This window comes from Hemiscyllium ocellatum, chromosome 3 (assembly GCF_020745735.1).
Source record: "Hemiscyllium ocellatum isolate sHemOce1 chromosome 3, sHemOce1.pat.X.cur, whole genome shotgun sequence".
In the NCBI taxonomy this organism is placed as follows: Eukaryota; Metazoa; Chordata; class Chondrichthyes; order Orectolobiformes; family Hemiscylliidae; genus Hemiscyllium; species Hemiscyllium ocellatum.
In genome coordinates this window covers 22,894,684-22,918,435 of record NC_083403.1, presented here as the reverse complement: position 1 = coordinate 22,918,435, position 23,752 = coordinate 22,894,684, and the positions used below count along the sequence as shown (strand labels likewise).

Here is a 23,752-nt window from a genome sequence, read left to right as displayed (position 1 = left end):
AGGTTGATGTTTTGATTAGATTCCCTACAGTGTGGAAACAAGGCCTTTTGGCCCAACCAGTCCACATCAACCCTCCAAAAAGTAACCCACCCACACCCATTTCCCTAACACTATGGAGCAATTTAGCATAGCCAATTCACCTGACTTGCACATCTTTGGACTGTGGGAGGAAACTGGAGCACCTGGAGGAAACCCACACAAACCAATGCCACACAGTTTCCAAGGCTGGAATTGAACCTGGGACCCTGGTGCCATGAGGCAGCAGTGCTAACCACTGAGCCACTGTGGGTATAACCATTCTTCATGCGGTGCTGCTCCTTCATCAGATAGCTAGTGGGCCAGGATCATAGGAGACAGAATTTATAGTAAAATATCAAAGTGTTATACAAGTGACGTGATGTATTGAACAAACTTAGATTACTGTAAAGTCTTTAATCACTTAACTTGAATTGAATTTATTGTCACGTGTTCCAAGGCACAGTGAAAAGCTTTGTCTTGCCAGCAATACAGGCAGATCACAAAGTTAAGTAGCATAGATAGGAAATAATAGGTAAACAGCAGCAAAAACAAAAACACGGGTACAGGCGAATGTTAAGAGTTTGTAAGTCCATTCAGTATTTTAACAACAATTGGGTAGAAACTGTTTCGAAATCGGCTGGTGCGTGTGTTCAGGCTTCTGTACCTTCTCCCCAACGGTAGAGGTTGTAGAAGAATATTGTCAGGGTGGATCTTTAAGAATGCTGGCGGCCTTTCCTTGACAGCAAGCCCAGTAGATAGATTCTATTGATGGGAGGTTGGTCTTTGTGATTATCCGGGCTGAGTTCAGCACTCTCTGTAACCATCTCTGATCTTGAATGGTACAGTTGCAATACCAGGTAGTGATACATCCAAACTGAATGCTCTCGATGGCGCACCTACAAAACTTGGCAAGGTTATTCACCGTCATGCCAAATTTCCTCAGCTGCCTGAGGAAGAAGAGACGTTGTTGGGCTTTTGTAACCAGTGCATCCACATGAAGTGTCCAAGAAAGCTTGTTGTGGATGACCACTCCCATTCTTTCCACCTCTGAGTTGTTAATGTGTAGGGAGGCATGAGTAACACCCCACCAAAAGTCAATAATGAGTTCCTTGGTTTTGCGGGCATTGAGAGCTAGGTTGTTCTCAGTGCACATTTTTTCCAGGTCTTCCTCCTTCCATCTGTAGTCAGTTTCGTCGCTATCAGAGATTCGACCGACTATGGTGGCGTCATCAGCGAACTTGTAAACAGCATTATTCTGGTATTTGTTGACACAGTCATGGGTATACGGTGAGTACAGTAGGGGGCTGAGAATGCACCCCTGGGGAGCTCCAGTGTTGAGTGTTAGTGAGGATGAATATTGTCCTCAATCTTCACAGGTCTGTGGGTCAGGAAACTGAGGGTCCAGATGCAGAGAGTGGGGCTTAGTCCGAAATCACTAAGTTTAGTAATCAGTCTCGAGGGGATAAAAGTGTTGAAGGCTGAAGTGTAGTAAATCTGTAGAATTCATACGTAGGATTCATTTAGAATGGGGATGATGGTTTCTGTTCATTTATGTATAAATCCCAGAATTTACCCATTCTAAGTGATTAAAGACTTAACAGCAATCTAGGTTTATTCAATACTTTGCTTCAGTTGTATGACACTTTGGTCTTTTACTATAAATTCTGTGTCCTATGATCCTGCCCACCTGATGAAGAAGCTGCGCTCCAAAAGCTTGTATGGTTTTTAACTTTGACCTGAAAAATGTGTTGCTGGAAAAGCGTAGCAGGCCAGGCAGCATCCAAGGAGCAGGAGAATCGACGTTTCGGGCATAAGCCCTTCTTCAGGAATGAGGAGGGTGTGTCAAGCAGGCTAAGATAAAAGGTAGGGAGGAGGGACTTGGGGGAGGGGCATTGGGAATGCGATAGGTGGAAGGAAGTTAAGGTGAGGGTGATAGGCCGGAGAAGGGAGGGGGCGGAGAGGTCGGGAAGAAGATTGCAGGTCAAGAAGGCGGTGCTGAGTCCGAGGGTTGGGACTGAGATAAGGTGGGGGAAGGGGAAATGAGAAAGCTGGAGAAATCTGCATTCATCCCTTGTGGTTGGAGGGTTCCTAGGCGGAAGATGAGGCGCTCTTCCTCCAGGCGTCATGTTGCCATGATCTGGCGATGGAGGAGGCCAAGGACCTGCATGTCCTTGGTGGAGTGGGAGGGGGAGTTAAAGTGTTCAGCCACAGGGCGGTTGGGTTGGTTGTTGCGGGTGTCCCAGAGGTGTTCTCTGAAACGTTCCACAAGTAGGCAGCCTGACTTCCCAATGTAGAGGAGGCCGCATCGGGTGCAGCGGATGCAGTAAGTGATGTGTATGGTGGTGCAGGTGAATTTGTGATGGATATGGAAGGATCCCTTGGGACCTTGAGGGAAGTGAGGAGGGAGGTGTGGGCGCAAGTTTTGCACTTCTTGCGGTTGCATGGGAAGGTGCCGGGAGTGGAGGTTGGGTTGGTGGGGGGGTGTGGACCTGACGAGGGGGTCGTGGAGGGAATGGTCTTTCCGGAACGCTGATAAGGGAGGGGAGGGAAATATATCCTTGGTGGTGGGGTCTGTTTGCAGGTGGCAGAAATGCCGAAGGATGATACGATGTATCTGGAGGTTGGTGGGGTGGTAGGTGAGGACCTACCACCTGGTAGCGATTGGAGGGGTGGGGTACATTTACTATAAAACGACCGACTCCCACAGCTACCTAGATTACACTCCTCCCACCCTGCTCCTTGTAAAAACGCCATCCCATATTCCCAATTCCTTCGCCTCCACTGCATCTGCTCCCAGGAGGACCAATTCCAATACCGAACAACCCAGATGGCCTCCTTCTTCAAAGACCGCAATTTCCCCTCAGACATGGTTGACAATGCTCTCCACTGCATCTCCTCCACTTCCCGCTCCTCCGCCCTTGAACCCCACCCCTCCAATCGCCATCAGGACAGAACTCCACTGGTCCTCAAAGAATATTGGAGAATATAGAAAGACTGGAGAGTTAGGCAGAAAATTGGCAGATGGATTTCAATCCAGACAAATGTAAGATGATGCATTTAGGCAAGACTAATTCTAGAGCGAATTATACAATGAACGGAAAAGCCTTGGGAAAAGTTGATGGGTAGAGAGATCTGGGAGTGCAGGTCCATTGTACCCTGAAGGTTGCTGCACAGTTGCATAAAGTGTTCAAAAAGACATGCAGTATGCTTGCCTTCATTGGATGGGGTGTTGAGTATAAGAGCTGGCAAGTCATGTTAAAATTGTACAGGACATTGGTTCGGCCGTATTTAGAACACTGTGTACAGTTCTGGGTGCCACATTACCAAAAGGATGTGGATGCTTTGGAGAGGGTGCAGAGAAAGTTTACCAGGATGTTGCCTGGTATGGAAGGTGCTAGCTATGAAGAGAGGTTGAGTAGGTTAGGTTTATTTTCATTAGAAAAAAGGAGATTGAGGGGGGGATCTGATTGAGGTTTACAAAATCATGAAGGGTATTTACAGGGTGGATAGAAACAAGCTTTTTCTCAGGATTCCATAACGAGAGGTCACACTTTCAAGGTGAGAGGTGGAAAGTTTAAGGGGGATACACACAGCAAGTACTTCACACAGAGGGTGGTGGGCATCTGGAAAGCATTGCCAGCAGAGGTGTTAGAGGCAGGCATGGCAGATTCATTTAAGATGTGTCTGAACAGACGCATGAGTAGGTGGGGAGCAGAGGGATACAAATGCTTAGGAATTGACCGACAGGTTTAAACAGTACATTTGGATTGGCTCAGGCTGGGAGGGCTGAAGGGCCTGTTCCTGGGCTGTAAATTTTCTTTTTCTTTGTCATCACATCTGAAGCATGGAGTTAGGTTGAGAAGGAGAGGCTTTCATAATAACTCAGGCAGTAAGGAAATTGAACCCACCCTGTGGGTATCGCATTGTATGGCAAAACAGCCATCCATCCAATCAAGCTACTCAGCCCCTATGTGATTCTGTAAGACCTTGCAGTGCATAAATTTGTTGCGTACTATTCCAGTTACCTGATGAAGAACCCTCCAAAAGCTAGTGCTTTCAAATAAATCTGTTGGACTTTAACCTGGTGTTGTGGGATTTTTAACTTTGTCCACCCCAGTCCAACACCAGCTCCTCCACATTATGGCTGTTCCATTGACTGTAAAGTACTTTCAGAAAGGTGCTATAGAAAGGTAAGTCACTTTATTTTGTCTTCCTCAATTACCGACAGGTACATGGTAAATTAAGCCAGGCGATTACTGTAGATATTATTTGCAATGTACTTTGACAATATGGGCAGTCAGATTGCTGTGGGCTTTGAGCTGATGATTGACAGACGCGTTGGCCCCAGGCCTTTGCCCCACCCCCTTCCTCGGCAGCCCCGCGCCTGCGCACTCCCTACCACGTGTGCAGGGGGGCAGCATGGCGGCGGTTGGTGGCGGAGCGGAGAGTTGCTGCGCCTTCTCCCCGGGCTCAGGCCAGTGCCTGGCGGCGGCCGCAGCGGACGGTCGGATTCGCGTGTGGAACACGCAGGGCGGCGGTCTTCGGCACGAGTACGTGCCTTCCTCGCACCTCAGCGCCACTTGCAGCTGCTTGTCGTGGGCTCCCCCGCGGCGATTCCGTCAGGTGAGTGGCAGGCTCGGCGTGAGGCCTGAGGCCTAGTCAGCAGCAGCAGCAGCAGCAGCAGGCTCGCGGGGAGGAGGACGTGGACGTGGACAGGCGGCCGGGGTGAGGGGCTGATGGTGGTGAGGCGCGCGGCGAGGGGGGCAATCAGCGCCAGGCTCCGGCTGAGGCCTCGTCAGCAACAGGCGGGGAGTCAGGAGGAGAGGCCTCGGGTGTCTCCTCCTCTCCCTCTGTCCTTCCATGCGGTCCCCCCATAGACCGGCCTGTCTCACACCTACCCCGACTCCTGAAAAAAGAGACCGCTAGACTTCTATGTTTGCTTCCCCTCGCTAATTCGACCGTTGGAAGATAACTTGGTTCGGGTTGTAAAGCTCTTTTCCGGAGTTAAACAGAAGTTCGGCTCCTGTTCTCTCCATTTTTGGCTCATCTGAAAGATTTTCTTTTAAAGCGGGCTTGTCTACAAATCTGGTTAGTATTCACAGGGCCCTCGTTTGTTCTGGATATGAATCATTTTGAAAGTTTCTCTCGCATGGACGGGAGGGTGAATCCAAGGAAGGTCTTGAGATTCCACTAAAAGAAGAAGGGGGAGGAAAGTTTGACGTCTGCGCTCATCTGAACTCGTGTATTAATGGTCTAGTTTTCGATTTGAGAGCGCGCTCTCGGCAAATCATTAGAATGAGAAGGTAGAGTTGGTTATACTTTATATTTCTAACCAATTCAGTCCTCTATAGGTTTGAGTTTCAGCTCGCTATCCGCTTTTTAGGAAAACCTGAGCCTGAGGTTTTCATTCATTTCCAAGAGGTGTATGATGCGGTTCAATAACTTTAAAGTATTAATGAAAGTGCAACAACAGAAATTTGAAACAAAAACTGCTGGAAATGCTGAACATGTCTGGCAACATCTGAGGATATAGCAAAGGCCAACTCTTGCAAATCACTTTCCTTTTCTAAGAATTAATTAAAATTACTGGACCCTGGAGCTCAGTTTCTGGCCCTTTATACTCCTCTTCACCATGCCAAACTGCGTCTTAATAAGATTCATATCTGCAGAATATGGAACTAGGAGTAGTCCATCCAGCGTTTCGACTATGCTCGGCCATTATAGATCATGATTGATCGTCTACTTAAACACCAAATTTCTAGAGTATCCCATGTTTTTGCTATTTATATCTACAAATATAGTAATGTTTTGAATATTCTCAATGCATAAGTAGCAAAGCTTCTTATAGAGTGATACAGCACAGCAACAGACCTTTTGGTCCAACCAGTCCATGCCGAACATAATTCCAAGCTAAGTTAGTCCCACCTACCTGCTTCTGGCCTATATTCCTCTAAACCTTTCTTATTAGCGAGTATTGAGAAGATTTGTAGCTCATGTTGAGGTTCTGGATGCAGGTTTGCTCGCTGAGCTGGAAGGTTCATTTTCAGGCATTCCATCACCATACTAGGTAACATCTTCAGTGAGCCTCTGGATGCAGGCTTCCAGAACCTTTCCTATTCATGCTTCTATCCAAATATGTTTTACATGTTGTAATTGTACTGGCATCCACCACTTCCTCAGAATTCATTCCACATGCAAACCACCCTCTGCTTTAAAAAAAATGCCACCTGTCATTTTTAATTCTCTCTCCTCTCACCTTGAAAATGTGCCCCCTACTCTAGAAATTCCCCATCTTAGGGAAAAGACATCTACTATCCATTCCTCTCATTGCTCATAAAATCCTGTCAACCTCCTACGCTCCTGTGAGAAAAGTCCCAGCCTATCCAGCTTGTGATTGAAAGAAAGTTAACATTGTTCATTTGTCTAATGATTGCCACAAAAAATGCTTTGGCGCCATTGTTTGACAAGATGCCCCATGACATAAGATCCATGCTAAGTTAGCAAGTTGGATACCAATCTGCTTGGTCACAGAAGAGACAGGATATTTATAGAGGTGTTGAGATGTGAAAGGGTTAATTTGTTCTGACATGTAAAAAATTAGATGTCCCGGGGGAGGGGGGGGTTCTGTTTTGCAGTCAGTATGTGACAGTCTAATCGTACTCTGTAAATGGTGCAGTTCAAGGAATAACCTGATCACACATTGTTCCTGGAAACAATCTAATCACTTTTATTTGTATTTGGGTGGCATGTGACTTTGGGGCGTGGCAGGGGTTTGTCTTGCATGCATGACTGTGATGTAAAACCTTGTATAAAGGGAGGGCGATTCCCATGTTCAGAGAGCCTCACTTGACACACTCTGCAAGCATTGCGCAGTGTGTTAAGTGATCCTCCTAAAACTGGTATTTGCCGAAATAAATCATGGTTGTTCACAGAAGTCGGTGTATTGCAGTTGCATCATGCATGTAAGTATCTTAAGAAGGGAACCTTAAGCGTATTTCTTTGAGGATCTCTGACCAGTCGTGCTCTGCAAGGTTCAGTGCTTGGGTTCTGTAAGTAATAAATATTTTGGATGAAAATGTAGGTTGTCTGATTGGTATGTTTACAGATGACATGAAATTTGCTGGAGTTGTGGAGAGTGAGGAAAGTTGTCAAAGAAATGGCAGATGGAGTTTAATCCTGACAAGTGATGTGATGCTTTTTGGGAGGTCATGTGCAAGAGGAAAGCATACAGTAAAGGGCAGTACCCATAGGAGCATTGATAAATAAGAATGAATCTTGGGTGCAAGTCCGTAGCCCGCTGGAAGTGGCAATGCAGGTGGGATAAGATGGTAGAGAACACTCAAAGTATGCTTGCCTTCATTGGCCAGGGCATTGAATATACAAGTCATGTTGCACCTGCATAAAACTTTAGTTTTGCCACATTTGAAGTATTGCGTCCAGTTCTGGTTGCAATATCAGGAATGACATGAAGGGTTTGGAGAGATTGCAAGCTGTGCCCCCCCCCCCCCCCCCCCCCCCCCCCCGCTCGAATGGGTGCTGGAGGGAGAGAGAACGGTCATCTTTGTGCACAGAGACATGAATTCATGCTCTCTGGAAGAGCAGTTTCCCTATGAACAATGTGGTCATTTTACAGGAAGGAGCATCCAGATATAGCAACATTACTTGGGTGACTGTTACAATCAGTGAGCATCAACAATATCTTATTAACTAGCTTCACATTATAAATATTTTTCACCTTGTTAACTGAATATGCTACCTCATCTTGGTAAAAACAATGACTGCAGATGCTGGAAACCAGATTCTGGATTAGTGGTGCTGGAAGAGCACAGCAGTTCAGGCAGCATCCAAAGTGCAGCAAAATCGACGTTTCGGGCAAAAGTCCTTCATCGGGAATAAAGACAGTGAGCCTGAAGCGTGGAGAGATAAGCTTGAGGAGGGTGGGGGTGGGGAGAAAGTAGCATAGAGTACATTGGGTGAGTGGGGGAGGGGATGAAGGTGATAGGTCAGGGAGGAGGGTGGAGTGGATAGGTGGAAAAGGAGATAGGCAGGTAGGACAAGTCCGGACAAGTCATGGGGACAGTGCTGAGCTGAAAGTTTGGAACTAGGGTGAGGTGGGGGAAGGGGAAATGAGGAAACTGTTGAAGTCCACATTGATGCCCTGGGGTTGAAGTGTTCCGAGGTGGAAGATGAGGCGTTCTTCCTCCAGGCGTCTGGTGGTGAGGGAGCGGTGGTGAAGGAGACCCAGGACCTCGGCAGAGTGGGAGGGGGAGTTGAAATGCTGGGCCACGGGGCAGTGTGGTTGATTGATGCGGGTGTCCCGGAGATGTTCCCTAAAGCGCTCTGCTAGGAGGCGCCCAGTCTTCCCAATGTAGAGGAGACTGCATCGGGAGCAATGGATACAATAAATGATATTGGTGGATTTGCAGGTAAAACTTTGATGGATGTGGAAAGCTCCTTTAGGGCCTTGGATAGAGGCGAGGGAGGAGATCTGGGCGCATGTTTTACAGTTCCTGCGGTGGCAGGGGAAAGTGCCAGGATGGGAGGGTGGGTTGTAGGGGGGCGTGGCCCTGACCAGGTAGTCATGGAGGGAATGGTCTTTGCAGAAGGCGGAAAGGGGTGGGGAGGGAAATATATCCCTGGTGGTGGGGTCTTTTTGGAGGTGGCGGAAATGTCGGCGGATGATTTAGTTTATGCGAAGGTTGGTAGGGTGGAAGGTGAGCACCAGGGGTGTTCTGTCCTTGTTACGGTTGGAGGGGTGGGGTCTGAGGGCGGAGGTGCGGGATGTGGACGAGATGCGTTGGAGGGCATCTTTAACCACGTTGGAAGGGAAATTGCGGTCTCTAAAGAAAGACACCATCTGGTGTGTTCTGTGGTGGAACTGGTCCTCCTGGGAGCAGATACGGCAGAGGCGGAGGAATTGGGAATACGGGATGACATTTTTGCAAATTACACCTCTTCCCACCCTACCTCTTGCAAAAATGTCATCCCGTATTCCCAATTCCCGCACCAATCAACCACACCGCCCCGTGACCCAACATTTTAACTCCCCCTCCCACTCTGCTGAGGTCCTTGGCCTCCTTCACCGCCGCGCTCTCACCACCAGACGCCTGGAGGAAGAACGCCTCATCTTCCGCCTCAGAACACTTCAACCCCAGGGCATCAATGTGGACTTCAACAGTTTCCTCATTTCCCCTTCCCCCACCTCACCCTAGTTCCAAACTTCCCGCTCAGCACTGTCCCCATGACTTGTCCGGACTTGTCCTATCTCCTTTTCCTATAAGTAAAAAATGAGGTCTGCAGATGCTGGAGATCACAGCTGAAAATGTGTTGCTGGTCAAAGCACAGCAGGCCAGGCAGCATCTCAGGAATAGAGAATTCGACGTTTCGAGCATAAGCCCTTCATCTCCTATCATGTCCTATCTCCTTTTCCACCTATCCACCCCACCCTCTCCTCCCTGACCTATCACCTTCATCTCTTCCACCACTCACCCATTGTACTCTATGCTACTTTATCCCCACCCCCACCCTCCTCTAGCTTATCTCTCCACACTTCAGGCTCACTGCCTTTATTCCTGATGAAGGGCTTTTGCCCGAAACGTCGATTTTGCTGCTCCTTGGATGCTGCCTGAACTGCTGTGCTCTTCCAGCACCACTGATCCAGAATGCTACCTCATCTTGTTTGCTTTTCCAACTTGTTAACCCATGACTCTTGCCTGCAGCACCCCATTGTTAACTGTAATTTCTTATCGGATCTGAGTCATGCTCAGTTGAAACTCTTGTTTCACAAAAGTCAGAATTTAACACTTTCCCTGCCTGCTTATACTCTTTCCACATTCTCACTGAGGCAGTAGTACTAATTATGGTTAAGGGTGGATAGTCCTGAATCTTTTTCCTGGTATGGGAATATGAAATAGTGAGATGACACAAAATCAATGCTTAAACGGACACATGAGCAGGCTGGAAATAGAGGATATAGACCCCCCCCTACAGACAGATTGGATTAGGTTTAGAATGGCATTGTGGTCAGCACAGGTATGCTGGGCAGAAGGGCTTGTTCCTGTGCTGTACTGTTCTATGTATCATGTTTTATCTGGAAAATTAGTATGAGGTAACCAACAGCCAAGCAGACTAATCTTATTAACAAAGAAAAAGCATTGGCCACTTGGTCCTTCAAGCCATCTAATAAGGTAATTGCTGATCTGATTTTAGCTTCAACTGTATGCTCAGGTCCAGGTGATTTATCCATCTTCAGTTTTTCTAACACCTCCTTGGTGATGACCACCATTCTTAGCTCTGTCCCCGTACTTCTGAATTTTTGGGAAATTACCCGTGTTTTCCACTGCGAAGACTGTCACAAAGTAATTATTCAGTTCCTCAGCGATTTCTTTGTTCCCCACTGGTATCTCTCCTGCATCATTTTGCCTCACTACTTTATATATATGTTTATTGGCTAGCTTAATCTCATATTTAATCTTTTCTCTTTTTTTTGTTGCCTGCTGTTGATCTTCATAAGCTTCCCAATCCTCTGGTTTCCTAACATTCTTTGTTACTTTGTAAGCTTTCTCTTTTTTGCTGTTATGCTATCCCTGACTTCCCTAGTCAGCCATGGTTGCCTCAGCCTCCTATGCCATGCTGCTTCATCCTCGGGATGAATCTCTGCTATGTCTTCTGCTTTACTCCCAGAAATTCTCTCAAATTGCAGAGTAAATTTGACCATGTTATGATCAAATAGTTCTTTCATCCTAAGCTCCCTTATCAAGCATGCATCATTGAACAATACTAAATCCAGTATTGTCTGTTCCCTTATGCGGTTCATCACGAGCTGCTTCAAAAGCCATCTTGTAGACTTTCCTTGGGCACTACTACCAACTTGATTTACCCAGTCCACGTGCATCTTGAAGTGACCCTCACAGCGCCAGAGACCCAGGTTCAATTCCCACCTCAGGCGACTGACTGTGAGGAGTTTGCACATTCTCCCTGTGTCTGCGTGGGTTTCCTCCAGGTGCTCCGGTTTCCTCCCACAATCCAAAGATGTGCGGGTCAGGTGAATTGGCCATGCTAAATTGCCCGTGGTGTTAGGTAAGGGGTAAATGTAGGGGTATGGGTGGGTTGCGCTTCGGCGGGTCGGTGTGGACTTGTTGGGCCAAAGGGCCTGTTTCCACACTGTAAGTAATCTAACCTAAAATCTAATCTAAAAAAGAATACCTCAAATGCTGGAAATTAGAAATAACAATGGAACGCTGGGACTATTCTCCAGGTCATACAGCTCCTTGGAGTGGGATTGTTACCCAACCCTGAGTTGTGATGGAAGGTCACAACCTGGAATGTTAACTTTGTTACTCCCTGCACAGATGTACTAGATTTTTGGTGATGGTTTTGGAAGCCATGAATCTGGCAGTGTCACTTGGTAAGTACAGTGTCCCAATTATACAAACCTAGAAAATAGCAACAAGCTTAGGCCATTTGGTCCTTCAATCTGTGGTGCTGATAAATATGATCATGACTGACTATCCAATTCAACACCCTGTTCCCATTTTCTTGCCCTCCCCTTTAATCCTTTTAACCTTAAGAACTATAACTGCTCCTTGAAAACATTGTCTTTTGGCTTTAACCACTTTGTGTGACAGAGATTTCCACAAGCTCACCACTCTGGGTGAAGAATTTTTTTTTAATCTCAGTCCTAAATGGCCTACCCTGTATTGAAAATCTGTGACCCATAGTTCTGGGCTCCCTGGTCATTGGGGGCATCCTACCTAGGTTAACATTCATTTCTTGGGTTTTACAGCAAACTTACCACCTTATAATGATGTGTGGAGTTTAGGCTGTTGGGATCCACGTTTTGTATGTATTGTTCTAAAAACTGGAAATAGAATGTTTCAGGCTCTGAGCAGGACAGAGTTTTTTTCAAATAATCATGTATCTAATGGGCTTCTGTGTTTTTCCTTTTTCTTGATTTTTGCTTAATGTGAGCAGGTTTAATTGTCTTTACCTGTAGGGGGAGTGGAACAAAGGGTTATCAGATTGATTCCTAGCCTGACGGGACTACTGTATGAGGAGAGATTGATTGATTGTATTTGACGTTTAGAAGAATGGGGGTGGGAAAGAGAGTCTCAAACCTATAAAATTCAAGATGCAAGAAGGATATTCCTGATGGTGGGATATCTGGAACAAAGGGTCATAGATTAAGGATAAGGGGGAAACCTTTTAGGACTGAGAAATCTTTTCATCTAGAGAGGGGTGAATCTGTGAAATTCACCGCCACAGACAGTGGTCGCAGCCAAAACATTGTGTTTTCATGAAGGGCATAGATGCAACTCTTGTGGCTTATGGGATTAAGCAATATTAGGAGAAAGCAGGATTGGGGTATTGAGCTGGCTGATTAGCCGTAGCATATTGAATGGCAGAACAGGCTCAAGGTGTTGACTGACTTACTACCCCTGTTTTCTATGTTTTTGCTTAATTCATGGCATTCTTTAAACACAAACCACTGCCAGTTACCTTTGTTTCATTTGATAAATGTTTGGATTTTAAATTTGAATGATGTAGGTGAGTAGTTTGGAAATAACAGCCAACAGGAAGTGTGTTGCAAGAAAGTAATAACCATTTTATTTAAAGAATAATCGTATTTTGTTTGCCATGTCCTCTTTTCTTCATTCTATGTAATGTTTTTCTGATTAATTCTCTCCTTTAAAGATAGTGCAGTCCGCAGGTGCATATGTACGTTCTATTAGATGGATTTTTTTTAATGCTTCAATAACTAAATAATGTACATCTCGTGTAGAACATTAGAAATATCTTTATTCAGAAACCTCTTAATCTATGTATTTAGCTTTTTGATAGTTTGTTTTTAAAAGAATTCCCCAAATGGCTTTTATTTCTCTGCCATACCGTTTCGTCAATGGAGAAATCTTTCTCTCTGGAAACACAGAGCAATGAATACGTGTAACCATTATTATCATATTATGTTTGTGGTTAGTGGAAGATGGGCAGATATCCATGAAACTTAGGGATAGTTGAGTACATTGGGAAGAAGCATGGATAATTTCAATAACAAATGACTGAGACTAGACATACTACACATGTGGGATTAGACGGTCTTTGTGATGGTCAGATGCTCAGCCTCTGGTCCGAGTATTAGTTCAAGGTTAGTGACAGTGAGTGTTCATCAGAATTTGATTATTGCTGAAAAGAGACATGTTGAAAGAGGGTTGCAAATTATGTCAAGCCTGAGTTGCACATTGGCTTTGGTCACCCTGTGAGTTTTCCTGGATGTCGGAATGAAACTACTGCATCTGTCCTTGCAGTGTTAATCTGTAGTTTGACTTCAGTGCACACCTCTTTGACTTGGATGAAAGTGGTACTAGGTATCAATAGAAGGAATTCCTTCTGTATTAATACTAATAGCTAGAAAAACCGATTATGCTTACTAGTTTCTAGTTATCGCAACGGGACTTGAGAAAATTTGGAAAGGAAATGAAACAATTAAATATATTAAAATATTTAGTGTTTGTGTGATTCACTACAAAAACATTCTCCTCTTTGTGGTCCTTTGTGCCTCAATCCTCTGTTCTACCTCAACAGGAAGATGTGCATGTCTTGAAGTTATTGCAGATTCATCCTTAACTGTCAGTTTCTAGTTCTTCCATCAACTTCACTTTTGATCAATGTTAGAAACTCTTTCCAACTCTTTTTTAGTTGCCATGACAAAAGGCTTTGGGTTCAGTCTAGGCTTGGAAAATCAAGGACTGTAATATTACATTATTCAATGATTTTAATAGTAACCCATGTTTTTAAAAAAAAAACTACATAAAGGAGTATCAAATTTATTTTCTTTTCCAGGAAGGTCCTCAGAAGAAAAAGAGGCGATCAGAAGATGCAACAGATTTGGAAGAATTAGACCTGTTGGCTATTGGTACAGCAGTTGGTAGCATTTTGTTATACAGCATAGTAAAGGGAGAGCTACAGAGTAAACTGGTAAGATATAGGTTTTTCATATTGCAATAGGCAGAATGGTCGGAAATTTTGAATTACATAAGTATAAATGTTAACAAAGATTCTCTCTTAACTGAGAGTAAGGGTGAGAATGGGAGGCTTGTTTTGGCTACATGTGTACATGTTCACACCTTGTTGGTGGACATTAATTTGCTTCCATGAAATGTCATTCATCAGGACAAGTCAACTTGGCTAGTTAACTGTCTAGACTTGGTGTAATTATACTTTTATGCAAATCAATTTGTTTTTGAATGAAGGCTTGCTTTACACTGCATTTTCTCAGTTATGGTACTTAAATTTGTATTAGCGTATGACTGAATAATTCATTTATTTTCAGGAAGTGTATTTGTAGAATGCTGCAGTGAAAAGATGTTACTATATAAGTATGTTCAAAACCTTATATCCATGGTTGGAATTTCATTTCGCTATCCAATTCTGTCTATTTTTCCCAGAAGGTTAGTCTGTAATAACAACACCATGTATAACAATTACATGTTACTTTCTTAAACCAAGGGGGTAATTCTACATCAAGATATTACTGGGAAAACTCAGCAGATCTGGCAGCATCTATGGGAATAAAGCAGAATTAACGTTTCAAGTCCAGTGACTCATCAGAATTCTTAATAGCTAGGAAGTAGTGGTATTTATGCTGAAACTGAAGTTAGGAGGGAGGTGAGCAGACAGATGGAGATGGAGCCCATACAGAAAGATGAAGAAATAAAACAGGTACTTGATGGAGAAGATAATTGATGTCAGATCAGAAGCAAAGCTAAATAAATTATAAAAGCTAAGAGTAGGAGTAAATGGGTGAGCAATTTTGAATGCAACCCATATAACAGGGCTAGAAGTATGTGAGAATGGCTGACATGCTAAAAGCAGCTCATGTCATAACAGGACTCGCGAGATGGAATCAGGTTCTAAAGTTGAGCTCAGTGTCGAGTCCTCGAGGCTGCAGGATCCCCAAGCAGAAAATGAGATGTTGTTCTCTGAGTTTGCGCTGAGGCTTGCTGGAACACTGCAGCTGACCATGCAACAGAAATGTTGGTGTGGGAACATGACAGTATGTTGAAGTGGCAGGCAAATAGAAACTCGAGGTTATTTTAGTGCCATAATGTTCCGCAAAGCGCTTGTCCATCTTGCGTTTTATCTCCCCAGTATCCAGGAGACCACATTGTGAACAACTAATGAGGTAGACTAGATTGAATGCAATACAGGTAAATCCTTGCTTCATCTGGAACGTATATTTGCGGCCTTGGGTAATGAAGAACAAGGTGGTAATGGACAGGTTTACCTTCTGCAATTGCCTGGGAAGGTACTTTTGGACGTGTGAAACGGTAATTGGGAATGGATGAAGAATGCACCAGAGTGTCCTGGAGGGAAAGGTCCCTATGGAATGCTGGCAAAGGAGGGGAATATGTGTAGTTGTGGCATCCCACTGCAGACAAAGTAAATGGTAGCTTATCATTCTTTGGATGCGGAGGCTGATAGGATGGGGGACGTATCATCCTTAGGAAGGAAAGGGATAGGGTATAAGTGGTGGAAGATGGGTCAAACATTTCTAAGGGCCCTGTTGACCACAGTAGTGGGGAATCCTTAGTTGAGGAAGAAGGTAAACGTTTCTAAAGCCCCTGCAGAAGGCGGCATAATCAGAACAGATGCAATGGAGACTGCGAAACTGGGAAAATAAAATTAATTCCTTATGGGAAGCAGGATGTGAACATGTATACAGGTCGCTCTGCTAAATTGCAACAGCTGTGTTCCTCTGCAACCATGCTTTGGAAAACTGCTATACAAAATTGTTCTGTATAAGATTGCTAATAGAAAATTGCTGTACCACTTCAGTAGAAAGTTTGCATTATCCAAACCACGTCCACAGTTCAACAATTGCATTATAACCAATTTGCACTGATGAAACACGTACCTGTAGTACGAAGAGCAACCTGCAGTTGCAGAAACTGAGGGGGTCGGGTTTATAGTTATGACAATGGCTAGCCTATCCCCAGAAATGGAACCAGGCGTTGAGGGAGAGGGTGAGGAGTCAGAAGTGATGGCAGGATGAAGGTTGGAAGCTAAATTTTTCAATTTTTCCTGTCCAGGGCAAGAGAGGAAAACAGCACCGATGGTGTCATTCTCCTGGAGAAAGTTGTGGGGACCTGAATAGGATTGGCACAAGCAATGTCCCATGTACCCAATGACCTCAAGAAAGTGAGAGGAGTTAAATGAGAATTTGTTTTTAAAGTGAGAACAAGTTCTGCCAGGTGGAGGAGGGTGGTGGTGGATGGAGATGGTCAGGCCTTCTTTCCAGCTGTGAGACCATCCTGGTTTTTTTTGGGGGGGGGGGGTAGTTTGGAGGACGTGTAAAAGATTGCACTTCCATGGTAGAGAGGAGGCAGCTAGATCTCATGAACCGGAAATTCTAAAATTGACATAAACCATCAGAAGAATCACAATGTAAGCATGGCAAAGGGGAGAGTAAATAGACCTGAGGTCGGGAAGCAGTGGAGGACAGGTGGAAACGATGGGTCTGTCTGGGCAGTCCTGTTTGAGCACTTTGGGGACAAAAGCAGAAGTGAGCTGTGTGAGGTTGGAGCACTATGATCTGGGAGCTCGTTGCAAGGGGATGCCCAAGTGAGATGAGGTTGGTTGCATTTGTAGATGCTTGATGGTGGGGTCACGATCAGATGGAAGTAGGAAATGTCTGAGAAATGGTGCTCAGGCTCTGCAGTATTGAGGTTAGTACGTCACACAACAGCAGCACCATCCTTATTGGCAGGCTTAGTGACAAGATCAGGGTTGGATTTGAGAGCACTGAATGCAGTCAGTTCAGAGAGCATTAGGTTCAAACGAATGGGCGGAGCAATGAGAGTAACCAATATCACGTTGGGAGCTCTCATTGAACTAGTCGCGTGCAGGTAAAGGGCCAGAAGGAGGGTCAAGGTGGAGAGAAGAATGTTGGAGATGAGTGTAGTCATCTGGAATGTGGAGAAGGCCTCTGCTAAAGAAATGGGTGTGAACGCGGTGGAAGAAGAGTTTATCATTTTGTGCCTGAAATTCATTGATATGGGGATGCAGACAGATAAAACTAATACTTTTGCTGAGTTCAGCATCAGAGTGTGGAACGTCAGAAAGTAAATATCTGACAAAGGTTCAGGAGAAGGGATGGAGTCTGGGAAGGGGACTGGAGGACGGTTCCAGAGGGTTGTGTGTACCTCTTCAGTTTTCCAGCTTGTCATTCTACTTTATCTTGAAAATTATAAGAGAACCTGATGCAGGTTCTATGGGTGGGAATTATTTATAAAAATGTAGTGGAAGGATTGGCTTCTCTGGACCAAATATGGCAGCTCTAGGATTTTTGTATCAGTTGAATTAAGCAATGTTGTTGAATGATCAGAATTAAAAGATCTTGGCTGTTAATGTTCAGTACTCTGAATTGGGTGTCTCTGCTGGATACTGTGTGCAGATACAGCCCATCTGTGGTGAGTTGATGTTTTTTGCAGACTCCCAAGTGGCATAAGGTGGTAGGGCTGGTGACTCATATTTTGAAACTTGAGTGAAAACTATATTTTTTGATAGCCGGTCTTTCTGTGCAAGAGACACGGTGACTCTTGTTCAAAATTGTGGTTAGTTCCTAGCCATTTCTACATGGGTGTTTTTACCACTATAAATATAATTCCTAATCTGAAATCTTGTTCAGTTGTGTGCTCTTATTCTTAACTTTAGTCTTATTATTCTTTCAGGGTGGTGGACATGACAATAAAGTAAATTGTGTGCGGTGGCATCAGGAAAGTGATTGTCTCTATAGCTGTTCAGATGACAAGCACATAGTGGAATGGAGTGTACCGACAGGGAAAGTGAAATGGTCAGTATGGAAGTCTTCCGTGGGCTATAAAGTTTTTGCTGCTTGTGTATATCTCTTGCTACTACCAAACAACCACCACCACCTATTTTTCTTTTCTATTCCCTTCCCAAGGGAAGGTAAAATTATTTTTTGCTTCTTCACATTGAATTGGAAAGATCTGTTAGGCTGGTTAGTTGAAATTCCAATGGTTTAACAAATGCTTGTTTGGTATCTTACCCCAGATGATACAGATGTATTTCTTGTGACATGCAAAGATAGAATACTCTTCTGTGACTATCCAAATCTGAAAGTTAGTGACATTTTTAAAGTCTGGCCCAGTGCTTGAATTTCATTGAAAAACATGCACTTTATAGAGGAAAATGTTTATCATCCTCAAGAAATAAGCCTTTTCTTTAGTTTTTATATTGACTGTCATTCTGTGAAGAAAATGCATTAATAAACTGAGATTTTAATAATAAGTATGAGTAAATGTCTATTTAAAAGATGTATTATAATTTACATTTTAATCTTCAAAACTGAATTAAATTGAGGTGATAAGCAATCAGTAAAGCTTTTCGAACATCAGTACTTATTCCTTTTGATAGATTTCATCTTGAAGAAAATATTGAAATGTCTGGCAACCAAAATGGGTAGCCATACACATTCTCAACTTCTACCTATGCTAGACATTGTAACCGTAATTTTCCCTAATTGCTTAGCCCATCTGTGTTCCCATCCTTACCATTTATAGCTATTAGTTGTGGAACTTTGTTACCTTCTGAGTTAGGTATTCCATTTTTCTAAGTCACTAATCTGTTCTGAAAAGCTGGGACCGCATTACGGATTTTCAGGAATGCCACTTTGCACAACGAAATAGTTAATTGTCTATTTGAATACGTTCAGACATTCACAAAACTGAACAGAAAGCTATAAATGTTGCTAGTTTCTGTGAAATTTGAGATTCATTAGTTAATACTGTGCAAACTCTTCTGTATTTTGAGTAATGCATCTTTGTATGCATCCAATGTTTTAGGGTATTTGAGAAGTACCCAGGAGTTTTTATTTATCGCTTTGGACTTAAACTTTCAGTTGCTCACTAGACATTATCTGTGCTTTACAATGCAACTGGATGCTTTTAACATTGCTGGGTTTTGTTACACAGATTTATAGTTTGAAGTAGGACAGGGTGGGTGCCAATTGCTAGAAAGGACTTAGCTGTGAAGGGTCATTTGTTAAAGAATACGCTGTTTTACTGAGATTTTGAGCAAGGTCCAGCATTGTTGAGTTATACTAAATGGTGCCAGTTCTTACATCCTGCAGACTTTCCAAAAAAGTGGAGCATGTGCCTTTTGGAAATCAATATCTGTACTTTTTATTTGAGCACAATGAACTCATTGTGCCAAAGCAGGGATTCCATAAGTCTTGCTGTGATGATTTGTTAAGGTTTCGCTATATTGCTGACAAATATGACGACACATCCTTGGCTGTCTGAGCATGCTGGCTAATCCCTCGGTTTGCTTTGGTAATGAATTGGCATTGAGGTTTAATTTAAAATGAGATGTTAACCTTATACACAGTCATCTCATTATTTGTATATTCCAAGATATTAAACTGTCTTTCTTTTGCCCTTCAGTATTATCCCCCTCACCTTAATGTGCAGTAAATTTAAAAAAAAAATGTGTTGGTATCAATTTTGTTTGGATTCACACTCCATCATAGGGAAGTCTCTCCCAACCCAACAGGGCTTTTGGGCCGTGTGCTCACGGTTATGATGGTCCTGTGGCTCAGCGATTACATAGGCTTTTGAGTGAAAAATGTTTCTTTATGTGAGATACCAGAGGGCTGCTTCCATGTGTTGAACCTAATGCGTCTTAAACCTTGAGAAATAGTGGATGTGGAGGGAAGGAAATCAATAGCATAATTAGTGGCTAAATGGTAAAGGAATTATTTGAATAATTATGATAAAACAAGGCCCTTGCTTTGTCTTCTGTGTTTTGTGTATGGATCTTGGCTCCAATTTGGGATAAGGAAGTCACTAGTTCCATGGCAGTATTTGAGACTTCTGACCAGCTACATTGCAGGAGCTGCTTGGTCCAAGGAACAGAGGAGAAAAATTCAAGTTAAAATTCTTCCATGTATTTCCTCTGTAAATAGGAATGCTGGAATAATTCTTCAATTAAAAACTAAACATAATGATTTGTTTAAAATCAATTATCACTCATTCCATAATCAAACATCAGAGGCTAAATTCACTAGGCTGATTCCTCTGTCATCTCCTCAGCTGATCCCCAGCTAAAAAATAAGCTGAAACTGTAATAAACAACCTAATGTGTTCTGTCTGCAGCTGTATATTTGCTGTTTTATGCTGTAAATCTGTCTTATTCCCCCATATAGCAAATGGAAAGCCGAGAAAGGCAGCATCAGTTGTCTTTGTCTCAGCCCGGATGGAAAGATGTTGCTGTCAGCGGGTCGTGGCATCAAGCTATGGGATCTGGAGACCAAAGAAGTATACAGGGTGAGTACTTGTGTCCTGAGAGAATGTGCTGTGCTGGCAGCATTATCAGATGTAATTTTAATGTGCCATGGGTTTCTATTTTGGAAACAAATTTTGTACAGTGGTAGAATGGCCTACCTTCGGTGGCACTGAGAGTGGTTGCTTATGGATCTGGTACCACTCAAATGGAGTACTTGGTCCTAGATGATGCCACGCCTCTTCATATTGGAGGTCTGATGTATTCAAGCAAGTCAGAATTATTGCATTTTCCTGACTGTTGACTCCTTGTAGATGGTGGATGCCCTTTGGGGAGTCAGGAAATGAGTTGTTCACTACAAGGTTCCCTGCCTCTGACTTGTTCTTCAGGCTGCATTATTTACATTTCTACCATTTCTACCTCTGGTTGGTGGTAACGTCTATTGTATTCATAGTGGGGGGATTCAGCAAGTATTGTTGTTAAATGACATGGGGCAATGATATTCCCTTGTTGGAGGTGATCATTGCTCAGCATTATGTGGCAAAAGGGTTTTTTTTCCCTGGGCTGGGGGATTTCAAGGCTGGTGGCATATCTTTAAGTCAAGAGGAGAAAGATTTTATGAGGACATGAGGGGCAACTTTTTTTAAACAGTGGTTTGTGTGTAGAATGAACTGCTAGAGAAAATTGTTGATGCAGGTATAGTTACAACATCTAAAAGACGTGGATAAGTTCATGATTAAGAAAGGTTTGGAAGGATGTGGGACTAGTTTTTACAACGTGAGGTCTGTTTCTATGCTGTATGACTCTGATTCTCTGACTCTTAAGGTTTTTGTTATCGATCCTGCTACATTTGGGCATGGTCTACTTCAGTATCTGAGAAGTTGTGGATAATGTTGAACATTATGCAGTCAGTGGCGAACATCCCCACTTCTGACCTTATGATGAAACAGCTGAAGATGTTTTGGGTCTTTACTTCAAATCTTAATCCATTGTTCCTTTAAAAGATTCCTCCCTCCAGACACTGTCTGTGTTGAAACATTACTGCAACAGCCATGTTGAAAAAATGTTTTTGTTCTTATTATGGTTTCAAGTTGACTCCTTTCCAACTTTAGAAAACAATTTTATCAAATTCACTATCAAATCTCTTTATATAGCCTGCTAAAGGTTTAATTCTCTTTATTTTGCTTCCTAAACATCAAGTTGCATTATAGGTGGAAAGGCAAATTGCAAGAGGGAGGCAAACAGCTTGCAGAGAAGTATTGATGGGTTAAGTAAGTGGATGAAAAGTTGGCAAATGGAGAATAATGGAAAGTGTGAAGTTGTTCATTTTGAAAGAGAGCAAAAGACTAAGGTTATTTAAACAGACAAAAACTGCAGGAAGTTTCAATGCAAAGAGGCTTGGGCATACTCATGCATGAAACACAGAAAGCTAGCACTCAGGTGCAGTAGGTAATTACAAAAGCTGATGAAATGTTAGCCCATATTTCAAGGAGATTGCAGTAGGAGAGACTGCAACTGTACAAGGTGCTGGTGAGATGGCATTTGGAGTGCTGTAAGCAATTTTGGTTGTCTTTATACATGAAAAGAAACAACTTCATTGGAGGCAGCTCAGGGAAGTTTCACTAGGATAATAGTATAGAGCAAAGGCTAGAAGGGAGAGGACAATGTAGCTAGAAGAATGATAGATGATCTCATTATCATAGAGTCATAGAGATATACAGCATGGAAACAGGCCCTTCAATCCAACCCATCCATGCCGACCAGATATCCCAACACAATCTAGTCCCACCTACCAGCACCTGGCCCGTATCCCTCCAAACCCTTCCTATTCATTTGCAATTCTACCAGCCTCCACCACATCCTCTGGCAGCTCATTCCATACACGTGAAAAAGTTGTCCATTAGGTCTTTTTTTATATCTTTCCCCCTCACCCTAAACCAATGCAGGGAAAAGACTTTATTTATCCTATCCATGCCCCTCATAATTTTGTAAACCTCTATGAGGTCACCCCTCAGTCTCCGATGCTCCAGAGAAAACAGCCCCAGCTTGTTCAGCCTCTCCCTGCAGCTCAGATCCTCCAACCCTGGCAACATCCTTGTAAATCTTTTCTGAACCCTTTCAAGTTTCATAACATCTTTCTGATAGGAAGGAGACCAGAATTGCACGCAGTATTCCAACAGTGGCCTAACCAATGTCCTGTACAGCTGCAACATGACTTCCCAACTCCTGTACTCCATACTCTGACCAATAAAAGAAAGCATACCAAACTCCTCCTCCTCTATCCTATCTACCTGCAACTCCACTTTCAAGAAGCTATGAACCTGCACTCCAAGGTCTCGTTGTTCAGCAACACTCCCTAGGACCTTACCATTAAGTATAGAAGTCCTGCTAAGATTTGCTTTCCCAAAATGCAGCACCTCGCATTGATCTGAATTAAACTCCATCTGCCACTTCTCAGTCCATTGGCCTTGTTTGTTCCTGTTATAATCTGAGGTAACCCTCTTCCCTGTCCACTACACCTCCAATTTTGGTGTCATCTGCAAACTTACTAACTGTACTTATGCTCGCATCCAAATCATTCTGGCAGCCCATTCCACACGTGCACCATCCTCTGCATGCAAAAGTTGCCCCATAGATCTCTCATATCTTCACTTTAAACCCAAGTCCTCTAGTTCTGGACTTCCCCACCACGGGGAAAAAGACCATGTCTATTTACCTTATCCATGCCCCTCATGATTTTATAAACCTCTCTAAGCTCACCCTCAGGCTCCGATGCTCCAGGGAACAAAGCCCTAGCCTGTATAACCCCTTGCTATAGCTCATTCTCCAACCCTGGCAACATCCTTGTAAATCTTTCCTGAACCTTTTCAAGTTTCATCCTTCCCATAGGAAGGAGACCAGAATTGCACGCAATATTTCAAAAGTGGCTGAGCCAATGTCCTGTACAGCTGCAACATGACCCCTCAACTCCTGTACCCATACTCTGACCAATAAAGGAATGCATATCATAAGCCGTCTTCACTATCCTATTTATGTGCGACTCTTAATATCAAGGAGCTGCACTCCATGGTGTCTGTTCAGCAACATTCCTTTGGAGCTTACCATTAAGTGTATAAGTCCTGCTAAGGTGTTCTGTTCCAAAATGCAGCATTCGCATTTATCTAAATTGAACACCATCTGCCACTTCTCAACCCATTTGCCCATCTGATGACGATCCTGTTGTAATGAGGTAACCTCCTTTGCTGTCCACTGCACCTCCAATTTTGGTGTCATCTGCAAACCTACTAACTTTTCCTCCTAGGTTATTAATCAAATAGTTTATATAAATGAAGAAAGGTAGTGAACCCAGCACCAATCCTTGTGGCATTCCACTGGTCATGGGCCTCCAGTTTGAAAAACGTCCCTCCTCCATCACCTTCTGTCTTCTACCTTT

At 43.6% G+C, this 23,752-nt stretch overlaps 1 protein-coding gene and 1 non-coding gene across 2 annotated transcripts in view; both read left to right on the top strand.

Moving 5' to 3' along the window:
* Positions 1–4,432: 4,432 nt before the first annotated feature.
* The window catches only part of wdr43 (WD repeat domain 43), a 56,677-nt gene continuing 37,357 nt past the window's right edge, over positions 4,433–23,752 (top strand). The window contains exons 1-4 of the mRNA XM_060849114.1: positions 4,433–4,641; positions 13,858–13,992; positions 17,748–17,869; positions 20,243–20,363. Coding sequence (XP_060705097.1) covers positions 4,438–4,641; positions 13,858–13,992; positions 17,748–17,869; positions 20,243–20,363 — 582 coding nt within the window. The 5' untranslated portion in view covers positions 4,433–4,437. The remainder of the gene's footprint in view (positions 4,642–13,857; positions 13,993–17,747; positions 17,870–20,242; positions 20,364–23,752) is intronic.
* Positions 19,271–19,344, top strand: LOC132809536 (small nucleolar RNA SNORD53/SNORD92). Its single transcript, XR_009642404.1, has one exon. It is a non-coding gene; the product is annotated as a small nucleolar RNA SNORD53/SNORD92 (small nucleolar RNA).